Genomic DNA, 12,920 nt, shown 5'->3' with positions numbered 1-12,920 from the left:
GCTCTGTGACGCCAGGCACTCTACCGAGGGCGAGGAGATAAAGTGAGACTCTATCTCTACAAAAAAAAAAGGGGGGGGTGGGGGGGAAAGAAGCCTTTCTATCACAGAATGTCTGCACAAAATGTCATTTACCCCTTTGTATCAACAGCTTGTTTTTTAAAAAGTTCGTGCGCTGAGAATAATGACTTCATATCACATACACTTAATATTCCTTAGTAATAAGGTTATTCCTTGTTAGTGTAATTAAATATGCAATTAGTACTTTGTGACCTAAATAAGTAAAAAAAACACTTTTGTCACCTGATCAAAGTTTGGGAACTACTGAGCTTATGATATAAAGTTGAAGAGGCTAAAAGCTTGTAACTTTTCCTTAGATAGTCAAAATTCTAAACAAAGGTTCCTAAAACGCAACAAGTTTGTGAGGTGAAGTGCTTCCTTTCCAATGCACTTTATCTCACATGCTTTGGTAATGGATAAGATTGTATTGCTAAGCCTGGAATAGCTCTTAATTTTTAAAAAGAACTATTTAATAGATTTTACATTGTTTTTATCCCAAACTTTTTTCCTTTCTTTTTCCCCCGCGATATAGTTTCTAGAGAACCAGTTACCTCCACTGCAGTTTCTTCAGGCTTTGAAAAGTCAAAAGTCACCATTAATAACAAAGTCACTTTAGTGAAAAAGGAGCCACCTAAAGAGAAAACAGGTTGGTATCTAGTAATCAAAATACAGTGTTTTCTTAAAGCATCCTAAAATATTATATGCAGATGAAAACTCAAAGTAAGATAGTTTTTATTTGGGGTGCTTTTTTACGTGTTAAATATTTGTAGGTATTTTGATTATGTTTCAATTTGGGGTCATGCTTTTGAACATTTTTGTAGCGCTTGATTGAAATGTTTTGTAGTCAGGGTCATATTGCATCGGGAATATTAGCAAGGGCATTTTTGTGTCTCTTGTGAACATTGCCCCCAGCTAATTTATTTTGAAAGGGGCTTTTGTACAGAAGTAGGAACTTTCTGTGCTCAGTAGAATCTCTCTAGTAATTTACATTTACACAGTAGGCATTCCTTTTGGTGTTTCTGATCAGCTCTCCTTCTGATGGTCTGTACTTTTCTTTACATTACAGAAACCTTAATCAAGAAGAGAAAAGCTCGTTCCATGCTTCCACTAAGTACAAGCCTGGACCACAGGTCCAAAGAGGAGCTTCATCAGGACTGTTTGGTACTAGCAACTGCAAAACACTCCAAAGGTATAAAAACATGTTTCCATGGCCTGGGAAGGGCATTTATGTATTTTTGAATGGATGAGCAACAAAAGTGTCAAACTTTTTTTTTTTTTTTTTTTTTTGAGACAGCATCTCACTTTGTCACCCTCAGTAGAGTGCCATGGCATCATAGCATCATAGCAACCTCAAACTCTTGGGTTCAGGGCATCCCTGTGGCTCAGTGAGTAGGGTACTGGTCCCATATACCAACGGTGGTGGGTTCAAGCCCGGCCCCGGCCAAACTTCAACAAAAAAATAGCTGGGCATTGTGGTGGGCACCTATAGTCCCAGCTACTCAGGAGGCTGAGGCCAGAGAATCACCTGAGCCCAGGAGCTGGAGGTTGCTGTGAGCTGTGACGCCATGGCACTGTACCAAGGATGACAAAGTGAGACTCTGTCCCTTAAAAAAAAAAAAATCTTGAGTTCAAGTGAGGAACTAAAGGAACCCACCACAGCACCCGGCTATTTTTAGAGACAGGGTCTTGCTTTTATTCCAGCTGGTCTTGAACTCTTGAGCTGAAGCAATCCACCCGCCTCAGCCTCCCAGATACAATTCTATTTTTATTTTATTTTCTAGCCTTCCCTTTCCTCAACTCCCCCTTGCTCTGCTGCCAAACTCTTCACTCTGACCTGTCATCACTTCACTACCAGTGCCTTTGAGATGTACTGCTGTTTTTATTGTTTTAAATCTAGTTGTTCCTAGTTATGTATGTGCCAGAATTGATACGTTGACTTAGCTATCTCAGCATGAGTAGACTCTTTCAGCTATTTTTCTCCTTTGCACAGTGCCTTTATGAGGGAAAAAATTTTTTCCTTATTAAAAATATACCCATAATATGGCAATTCTTTAAAAAAGGATAGAATTTCTTATTTTAGAGGAATTTTCATTATGAAGCATTTTTGGTTTTTGTTTTCAGAGCCCTAATTTAATGCCCACTATTTTCGCATTTAATCAAGTTTTTTAATATTTATTTTTACATATTGAAAAGGGATGCATATGATAAAATGAAATGAAAACCGTCTAAGAAGAAAGTAAATCCCTTGCTAGCATAATGGTGTAACACCTATAATGCCAGCAATTCAGGAGGCTGAAGTGGGAGATCACTTGAGGCCAAGAGTTGAGACCAGCCTAGACAACAAAGGGAAATCCCTTCTCTAAAAAAAAAAAAAAGAAAAGAAAGTAAATCTCCCTCCCAGTCTTCTATTTCTTTCCCCTAATCACTGTCTCCTCCCACCGCAACAAGGGTGATCACTGTCCTAGATTTCCATTCCTTATATCTTGAATTTTGTACTATATTGTATATATTACATAATCAAACTATTATCAGTTTCTTGTGCTTTGCCAGAGACATTTTATGCTTTTATTATACATAAAGCCTTCTTTTTTGGAGCTTTGCAGAGACTTTCTATAACTTACACAGTGAACATTACTTCCCTTATTGAAAAATTATTCAATTAACTTTTTAAAAGCAGAAAGTGGGTATTGAATCCTCTTGTGGTATGTCCCAGTAAATAAGGTTGTTTTACTTTTTTTTTTTTTGAGACAGTTCTCACTTTGTTGCCCTCTGTGGAGTGCTGTGACGTAATAGCTCACAGCAACCTCAAGTTCTTGGGTTCAAGCCATCCTCTTGCCTCAGCCACCCCCAAGTAGCTGGGACTATAGGTGCCTGCCACAACTCCTGGCTATTTTTATAGAAGGGGAATCTCGCTCTTGGCTCAGGCTGGTCTCGAACTTCTGGGCTCAGGTTATCCACCTGCCTCAGCCTCTCAGAGTACTAGGACTACAGGCATGAGCAACTGTTCCTGACAAAGGACAGTGTTTTACTTTTTAATGTTTTGTTTGTTTGTTGCAGCAATTAAATATTTAGAAATTTTGGGTTGGTTTGTAACATTTTCCTTTTCTCCCCAATCTTCTTTGAGCACACTATAAACTAAATTGTCTTATTCAATTTAGTCAAGGCTGAGCTTAATAGTTGCAAACCATTGGGGCAAGGTGAGGATGTGGGGGTCCCTGACCTCCCCACATTGGTAAAACTGTTTAAAGTCTTAGATGTTCTAATACTTTGTTGCCTTTCTAACTGCAGGGGTGAGTAAATGAGGGTACAGAGCTCCAATTTTCCCAGTATCTGAAGTAGGTGTTCTAGACATATGTTCAGAAGTTATTGTACAGAAAACAGTACAATAACTGTATTGTAACAGTAATGACTTTAATCTGGTTTTGTTGTTGTTTTTTTTTTTTAATTTCTTTCTTTGTCCTTTTAAATTAGCAGAGCTAAATGAGGATGTGTCTGCTGATCTTGAGGAAAGATTTCACCTGGGGCTTTTCACAGATAGGGCTACCCTGTACAGAATGATTGAGATTGAAGGTGAGGCAAATCCAATTAACATAATCGCATTCATCTTTATATTTTCCTAACATATTGTATGCCCCTCTTTTATGGCTGCTATCCTTTGGTACTATAATGGTTAGTTTTCCATGTCAACTAACTGGGCTTTGAGCTCTTTGACTTAACATATTCTTATACACCCTTTTGCATCATCATAGGATCCTGAGTATATACTCTTCAGTCTTAGTGCAAGTGAAGGTGGGTAGGTGGACAAGTGGCCAAGTGGGCATCAGACCCCATTATAATCACTCTAGTAGATGACTCACACCCATCCGTGAGTGACTGCACATTTTAGAGTTTATTCTTCTCTTTTATCTGACCTTTTTCTAGAGGTCAGTGGAGACAGATGTTTCTGAAACATTTTCTAAGCATTCTCTCTCTTTCAAACAGGAAAAGGTCACTTGGAAAATGGCCACCCTGAGTTATTTCACCAGCTCATGCTTTGGAAAGGAGATCTAAAAGGTGTTCTCCAGACTGCAGCAGAAAGAGGGGAGCTGACAGACAATCTTGTGGCTATGGCACCTGTGGGTATGTTTTTTCCAACAAAAGCTCTATCACCTCTAGGACATATCCACTACAGATGGCTGTTAGAAGTACCAGTCTTAAGACTGAAATCATTTACAAATATAGTTAGATTTAAAGCTGATTCTGTTTGCAGTGACTAACGTATAAATCAACGCAACACTTAAAAAAAAGACAGGTCACTGACGTGCTATCATGGCAAAAGATTAATTACAAGAGCTTCTTGAAGAACAGTTTGGCTAAAATTGAAAAATTTGGCAAAACTATCTGATAAGTTTTGTTTGTTTTTTATTAAGGCAGAGTCTCACTTTGTCATCCTCAGTAGGGTGCCCTGGTGTCACATCTCACAGCAACCTCAAACTCTTGGACTCAAGCAATTCTCTTGCCTCAGCCACCCAAGTATCTGGAACCACAGGCACCCACCATAACTCCCGGCTATTTTTTTGTTTGTTTGTTTGTTTAGCAGGCTCGGACCGGGTTCAAACCCACCAGCCCTGGAGCATGTGGCCAGCACCCTAAGCACTGAGCAACGGTCGCCCAGCCCCATCTATTAAGTTTTAAATGCAGTGGCACACATCTGTAGTCTCAGCTACTCTAGAGGCTGAGATGGGAGGATCACTCAAGCCAGGAGTTCAAGGCTATAGCTTATGCTTGTATATTGTGTTGTACTAATGTGAATGGCCACTAAATTCCAACCTAGGCAACATAGCAAGACCCACCTCTTTAAAAAAAAAAAAAAAAAATGCATGTAACCTTTGGCTCATAAATTCTAATTATCCAAATTTATCTAATTATGCTTACACATGCCAAATGATAAATATACGTGAACTTTCACTGTAGCAGAATTTGTAATAGCAAAAGATTTCAAGTATCTCTATGTTCAATTGAGTTGAACTCAATTGGCTGGTTAAATTGTGTACACTCATCTAGTAGAAACCCCTACAGATACCAAAAGAAGAAGGCAGTTCTGTGCATTCTGACATGTATTAGAGCTCCAAAGTATAGTAAGTTAAAAGAATTAAAATATAGATGTACAATAGAATAAATATTCTCATTCTCAGATACTCATTTGTGTATACACATTTATATGGTTGTATATTCATAGAGTATTTCTAAAGGTTTCAGAAGAAATGGTATTGATGTTGCCTACAGGGAAAGAAATTTGGATGAAGTGTGGTAGGAGAGTACCAGGATAACCAGGAAACTTTTCATCTGCTATGCTCAGAGTTTGCTTTTTTTTTATCTTTTTATTCAAGTATGATACATACAGAAAGAGAAGTACAAAATCACGAGTTTACAATGAATTTCACAAACTGAATATACCCTTGTAACCACCACCACCACCAGCACCCCCGTATAAAATAAACATAACAGTTTCTCTCGGGCTCCCTTCTAGTTACTGTCTCCACCTGACAAGACTAGTAACCACTGTTGTGGACTTCCCTTCCCTTTTGTATCTTTGGAGTTTTGTACTATTTTGTATGTATTAAATAATCAAAGAAACGATTTATATTTCAGAATTCAGATGTCAAGGGAGAGGTAGATGAAACAGATGATCATTAATGGCAGCTGAATTCGTATCAAAGTGTTCTACTTAATGAATTGACTAAGAAAACAAGGCATTTTTCAACCCAAATATACCTGCTTTTTTTCTTAATCTTTTTTTTTTTTTTTTTAACTACCATCTTTCGTTTTTTTCAGCTGGCTACCATGTATGGCTGTGGGCGGTGGAAGCTTTTGCCAAACAGCTGTGTTTTCAAGATCAGTATGTCAAGGCTGCTTCTCACCTACTTTCTATCCACAAAGTGTATGAAGCTGTGGAGCTGCTTAAATCAAACCATTTTTACAGGTCTGTATGGTAATGTGGAAATAATCTAAACTTTTTTGTTGAAGTAACACAAATAGAGGAAACAGCATAAAACAAATGAAAATTTGTGAAGTAACACAAATAGAGGAAACAGCATAAAACAAATACTGACAAAAGGAATTCCCTTTTTAATCCCCACCTATGAAAGGGAGGGAGCAGAATCTTGCTCACTACCCCAAAATTTTCCATGTACTTGGCTTATTTTTTTAAAGAAATATATAACACTCTAGCCAGGTACAGTTACACACACCTGTAATCTTAGCACTCTGGGAGGCCAAGGCAGGTGGATTGCTTGAGCTCAGGAGTTCCGGACCAGCTTGGGCAAGAGCAAGACCCCATCTCTAAAAACAGCTGAGCATTGTGGGCGCCTGTGGTCACAGTTACTTGGGAGGCTGAGGCAAGAGGATCACTTGAGACCAAGAGTTTGAGGTTGCTGTGAACTATAATGCCATCATGGTACTCAACCCCAGGGTGACTGAGTGAGACTGTCTTGGGGGGAGGAACATATATGTATTTTTTCATATATATATAAATGTTACTTATATAGAAACAAATATATATATAACAGTCTAGAATTAGTTGAAATTCCTTTCCCCAATTCTGTGCTCATCTTTCTCTTCTCTAGAAGTAGCCAGTCTCCCTGATGTTGGTATGAATGCTTTCTGCCCAAGCATTCATCACATACATTCTTCCACTACAATACATATACCCATAAACAAAAGGAGAAAATATTTATATAGACAACATACTTGAATCTTATTTTTTATTGAGATTGACAATCTCTGCCCTTTTTTAGTTTTATTTTTGTTTTTGAGACAGAGTCTTACTTTGTCACCCTCAGTAGAGCAGTAGAGTGCTATGGCTTCATAGCTCACAGCAACCTCAAACTCTGGCTTAAGTGATCCTCTTTCCTCACCCTCCTGAGTATCTGGGACTATAGGCACCTGCCACAATGCTCAGCTATTTTTTTTTAGAGATGGGTCTCTCTCTTGCTCACGCTAGTCTTGAACACCTGAACTCAAGCAGTCCACGCACCTCAGGATTACAGGCGTGAGCTACCGCGCCCAGCCTAATCTCTGTCTTTTATATTGGATTTATTTCAGTTTAATGCCTGAAGCTCAGTGGTTAGGGCACCAGCCACATATACTGGGGCTGGCAGGTTCGAACCCAGCCCAGGCCTGCTAAACAATGACAAGTGCAACAACAACAACAGAAAATAAGCCAGGCATTGTGGCGGGAGCCTATAGTACCAGCTACTTGGGGAGCTGAGGCAAGAGAATCGCTTAAGCCCAACAGTTTGAGGTTGCTATGAGCTGTAACGCCACGGCACTCTCCCAAGTGTGACATAGAGAGACTCTGTCTCAAAAAAATAAATAAATATGGTGGCACCCGTTACTCAGTGGGTAGGGCACCGACCACATACACCCAGTTTGACAGGTTCAAACCCGGCCCGGGTCAGCTAGACAACAATGATAACTACAACAGAAAAATAGCTGGGCATTATGGCAGGTGCCTGTAGTCCCAGCTACTCGGGAGGCTGAGACAAGAGAATCGCTTAACCCCAAGAGTTGGAGGTAGCTGTGAGTTGTGATGCCGCTGCACTCTACCCAGGGCGACATAGTGAGACTCTGTCTCAAAGAAAAAAATTAAATGAATAAATAAATTGGACTATTTATGTTTAATATAAATGTTGATGTGGTTGGTTTAAAACTACCATTTTGCTATTTGATTTCTGTTTGTCACATTTGTTCATTCTTTTTTTCTTTCCTGCTTTTTTTTAACCAACTAAAACATTTTTAATTTATCATTTTCCTTTCAAATGATACTGTACCACTTAATGTATATAATAGTATCCTTCCTTTCTGCTATTGTTGTCGTATTTTTGATGTTGATACATGTTATAACTTCACAATAGTAGTTTTGCTCAATTAATGATTTATAAATATTTTTATTTTTAATCCTCAGTCTTATTTCAGCACTTTTCACTCTTTAATGTAAGTTCAAATTTCCAGTTGATATTAATTCCTTCACCTGAAGAACTTCAACTTATTTTTATAGTGTATTCTGCTGGTGACAAATTCCTGCAATTTTTATTTGTCTATAAAAGTCTATAATTTCACTTTCATTTTAAAAAATCTTTTTAGTATATATGGAATTCTAGATGGGAAGTTTTTATCTTTCAGTGCTTCAGAGATGTCATTTTGATCTCCTGGCTTGCATTTTTTGCCTTGACTACTACGTTTATTTTTTATTTTTGTTATGTAGGGACTTGGTATTTTTTCTTTGGCTATTTATGAATTTCTCCATCAATGATTTTTAGCAATTTGATATGATATGTTCTGGTGAGATTTTCTTTTTGTCAGTGTTGTTTTGGTTTTGTCGTCATCCTTAAAAGAGTGTTGAACTTTGTTTTGGCAAGTAGTAAAGTTATTTGTGGATCAACTTCATCTTTTCATGGCTTCTTTTTAAGGTTTGTTAGGGCAAGCTTAGAATTCATGTTCTAGAATTAGTTTGGCCCTCCTGCCTACTGATGTTTTAATTAAATGCCTTGGTATTCAACATGTCAAAACACAGGTGTTTCCAGGCCCTGAGTATGCCCTGGAAATTAATCAGGTTACAGTTCCTAATCATTTTTTGTTTAAAGAGTTTCCTACACATACATGGCTTTGTGTTTAGCCAAGGACTCAGTGGGATCCCATGCAGAGTTTCGGAGTTTTTTCTCTGGATAATTTCTTCCTTCCTCATATCCTGCCCCTCAAATTTGAGGTGTTTCTTCTCTACAAGTTAGTGGGACTCCTGAGGTTCTGCTAGGATTCCCCTTAGGAAAATGGCCTTAGGCAGAAAGTCAGTGTCATGATAAGGCCCACATTGTGTGTTTTTCCCTTCTTGTAGGGATGGCACTTCACTGTCTGTCATCCAGTGCCTGAAATCAGTTGTTTTATTTGCATTTTGTCCAGCTTTGTAGTTTGTGGGAGGTGGGTAGTTCTGGTCCCAGTTACTCCATCATGGCTGGACGTGGAAGTCCCAGAATCCTTTTTAAACATTGCTATCTTGGCCAGGCACAGTGGCTTCTGCCTATAATCCTAGCACTCTGTGAGGATCACGTGCATTCAGTAGTTCAGTACCAGCCTGAGCAAGAGTGAGACCCTGTCTTTACTAAAAAATAAAATTAGCCAAGCATCATGGAGGGCTCCTTGTAGTCTCCGCTACTTGGGAGACTAAGGCAGGATGATCACATGAACCCAGAAGTTTAAGATTGCAGGGAGCTGATGCCACCTTGCTGTAGCCTAGGCATCAGAGTGAGACTCTTGTCTTAAAAAAATATATATATATATATATGTAGCTTTCTCTAGATTGTTTTGGTCTACAATTTTATGTTGGTTGCAACTCAGAAGTTGTATGTCACTTGGAAAATATTTGTTCACTGAGTTATACAGATCTTTCAAATTGGTAACACATTTCATTGTAAAATGTCGGGAAAAAAATTACATTCCTTAATATCTCCAATTTCATCAGAAAATTCTAACTTTTGGGAAGCTCTCAAGCCGAAAGTGTCAGGTTCAAGTTTCCTAAAATTCTAATTTTCACTGGAAGGCTTAAACGTTTGGGTTTGTTTTTTTTTTTTTTTCATTATAGAAATGGGGTTTCACTCCGGAGTGCAGTGGCATGATCATAGCCCACTGTAATCTCAAACTCCTGGGCTCAAGTAGTCCTGCTGTTTAAACCTCCCAGATCACTAGGATTACAGACTGAAGCCCTCACACCTGGCAGAAAACTTAATTTTAATCATTGGTAACAGATAACTATTGTTTTCCATGAAGGGGTAGGCTTTGTTTGTTTTTGAGAAAGTGTCTGCCAGATACCCAGGGCTGTATAATTGTTATTTATCTGCTAACCATTTTTTTGAGAAGAAATGAGATTGTATGAAAAAGCAACTGGTTCAGCCGAAAGTGTGTTTATACATGTTTTTTGCTAGAGACAGCCGTTGTACCTCGAGGTACAGCAGAGAACACAATGTGTTCTTCTCATTTTGTCACATGGAATATAAAAGTGAGGTGGATTTGAGGGAGTTGGTAGAACTAGTAATTTTTACTGTTTCATTGAGGACATTTATCTTTTCTTTAGCCATGAAAGCCTACCTTGATTCTTGCCCAGATGCCAGTTTTACCCACCATTGCTTTTTGCACAATCAGTGCAAATGTCAACATAGTAAAAAAGGCAAATAACCCATTATAACTAAAATAGTTTTAACCTCAGGAATCCTCAGACCACACCTTTAAGAACTGCTGACCCAGGTGAAGAAATGAATACAGCATGTGTTTTTAATTTGCAACACTTAAGAAAATAGTCCTGGCTCGGCACCTGTAGCTCAGTGACTAAGGTGCTGACCACATACACCAGACCTGGTGGGTTTAAATCCAGCCCAGGGCCTACCAAACAATACAACTATAAGGAAGGAATAACCAGGTGTTGTGGCGGTGCCTGTAGTCCCAGCTACTTGGGAGGCTGAGGCAAGAGAATCGCTTAAGCCCAGGAGTTTGAGGTTGCTATAAGCTGTGACGCCACAGCACTCTACCGAGGACAACAAAGTGAGACTCTTGTCTCAAAAAAAAAAAAAAAGAAAGAAAATAGTTCCCTAGGCTCTGCACCACTAGCACAGTGGTTACAGTGCCAGCCACATGCACCAAGGCTGGTGGGTTCAAACCTGACCCGGGCCAGCTAAACAATAATGACAACTGCAACCAAAAAATAGCTGGGCATTGTGGCATGCACCTGTAGTCCCAGCTACTCGGGAGGCTGAGGCAAAAGAATTGCTTAAGCCCAAGAGTTTGAGGTTGCTGTGAGTTGTGCCAGCACAGCACTCTATCAAGGGTGACATAGTGAAACTCTGTCTCAAAAAAAAGAAAGAAAAGAAAAGAAAATAGTCCCCTAGGGACTATTTGAAGGCCCTAGGTGCCTTACACAGAGGAGCTTTTTCAAATTGTTTGAAGTGTCTTTTCTTCCTTTTAGGGAAGCTATTGCAATTGCTAAGGCCCGGCTGCGCCCAGATGATCCAGTCCTGAAGGACTTGTACCTGAGCTGGGGAACCATCCTAGAAAGAGATGGCCATTACGCTGTGGCAGCCAAGTGGTAAGCCTGAGGGAGACGGTGCATCCACACGTAGAAGAGCTTCTGCCAGGAAGAACAAGACAAGGGTCAAAGTAGTAAGTTAATGCCAGGCTTAGAGGCTCACGCCTGCAGTCCCAGCTACTCAGGAGGCTGAAGCAGGAGGATTTCCTGAGTTCAAGGCTGCAGCGAGCTATGATTGTACCTCTGTAATCTAGCCCAGGCAACAGAGTGAGACTATCTCTCAAAAAAAAAAACAAACAAACAAAAAAAGTAGATGGAGGAAAAATGGCTAGAAAATAAAAAAAGATCTGTTTATTCAACCTAGTTTCATAAGGCTCATCAAGATCTACCTCCTGATTTATTTAAATAAAAATCACCATAATTGGGTGGCGCCTGTGGCTCAGTCGGTAAGGCACCGGCCCCATATACCGAGGGTGGCGGGTTCAAACCCGGCCCCGGCCAAACTGCAACCAAAAAATAGCCAGGCGTTGTGGCGGGCACCTGTAGTCCCAGCTACTCGGGAGGCTGAGGCAAGAGAATCGCGTAAGCCCAGGAGTTGGAGGTTGCTGTGAGCTGTGTGAGGCCATGGCACTCTACCGAGGGCCATAAAGTGAAACTCTGTCTCTACAAAAAAAAAATAAAATAAAATCACCATAATTGTTTGAGAAAGTTTAGTAGCAGGCTCAAAAATTGCACACTTTTTTTAACAATGGCTTATGCCATCTAATGAGGGAAGTGAGAAAGAATGACTCCTGAGTTCAGTTCAGCATGTGTTGAGGCTCCTTCTGTCCTTAATATGTTCAATATTGTTTCTCACACCCTGCCCTGTGCTGGTCTGACGGTCATAGGAGCAACCTGAGGCAGCGGCGCATCTGGGACCACAGGAAGGAACATGAGGCAAAATGGACAGAAAGAAATGGTTCACTTGTCTGAGGGGTGGGATAAGGGGATCTGTTCATAACACTTTTGGGGGTTTTTCTTTGTATTATAGCTATTTAGGGGCCACTTCTGCTTATGATGCAGCCAAAGTTTTGGCCAAAAAGGGGGATGCAGCATCACTCAGAACAGCTGCAGAGTTGGCTGCAGTCGTAGGAGAGGATGAGTTGTCTGCTTCTCTGGCTCTCAGATGTGCCCAAGAGCTGCTTCTAGCCAGGAACTGGGTAGGAGCCCAGGAAGCCCTGCAGCTGCATGAAAGTCTACAGGTCAGTCTGTTGTTTCATCTCCTGGTATTTAAGAAAAAAGTTTCTCAAATCCTTTCTAGTCAAATCCAAGTGAATAGTCACACAAGCTATACCACTTTGGCAGTTATCCTTAGAAGTATTACGGCGCCTGTGGCTCAAGGAGTAGGGCACCGGTCCCATATGCCGGAGGTGGCGGGTTCAAACCCAGCCCCGGCCAAAAACCACAAAAAAAAGAAGTATCCAGCAAGCCCTGGCCATGCTGGACACTTCAGTGTCAGCAAGCACTGAAGTGCTTTGGCTTGTTAGTTGCCATGTTCAGAGTAAGAGATAATGTGGTCATCCACAGTAATTCCCATTGCTTATCAGTTTGTACAAAACATCTATGAATAGACTTTAGTCAGCCCAGCCCTGGAGTTGGCTTGGGTTTCTTCGTTGATGTCATCAACAGTGTCTTCCTTAAAGAGAGAGAATAGATGGCCTCTAACAGAAATCATAACACTCTGCCTGTACCACCCCTTAACTGTAAGTTTAAAAAGGGAAAGGGGATGGAAATGTTTTATTTTTTAAATGATTGTTTCCATCTAGTTAAAAAT

General features: G+C 40.0%; 1 protein-coding gene across 2 annotated transcripts in view; it reads left to right on the top strand.

Moving 5' to 3' along the window:
• Nucleotides 1-12,920, top strand: part of GEMIN5 (gem nuclear organelle associated protein 5) — a 68,564-nt gene that overhangs the window by 41,370 nt on the left and 14,274 nt on the right. Inside the window, exons 17-23 of one of the 2 annotated variants that reach the window (XM_053567099.1) lie at nucleotides 590-703; nucleotides 1,124-1,246; nucleotides 3,529-3,627; nucleotides 4,039-4,176; nucleotides 5,872-6,019; nucleotides 11,048-11,167; nucleotides 12,138-12,348. In XM_053567099.1, the coding sequence (XP_053423074.1) occupies nucleotides 590-703; nucleotides 1,124-1,246; nucleotides 3,529-3,627; nucleotides 4,039-4,176; nucleotides 5,872-6,019; nucleotides 11,048-11,167; nucleotides 12,138-12,348 (953 nt within the window). The remainder of the gene's footprint in view (nucleotides 1-589; nucleotides 704-1,123; nucleotides 1,247-3,528; nucleotides 3,628-4,038; nucleotides 4,177-5,871; nucleotides 6,020-11,047; nucleotides 11,168-12,137; nucleotides 12,349-12,920) is intronic. The other variant, XM_053567100.1, reaches the window with a different exon arrangement.

Source organism: Nycticebus coucang, chromosome 17, assembly GCF_027406575.1.
Source record: "Nycticebus coucang isolate mNycCou1 chromosome 17, mNycCou1.pri, whole genome shotgun sequence".
In the NCBI taxonomy this organism is placed as follows: Eukaryota; Metazoa; Chordata; class Mammalia; order Primates; family Lorisidae; genus Nycticebus; species Nycticebus coucang.
Note: the sequence above shows the minus strand (reverse complement) of the source record. Positions and strands in the feature narration are given on the sequence as shown.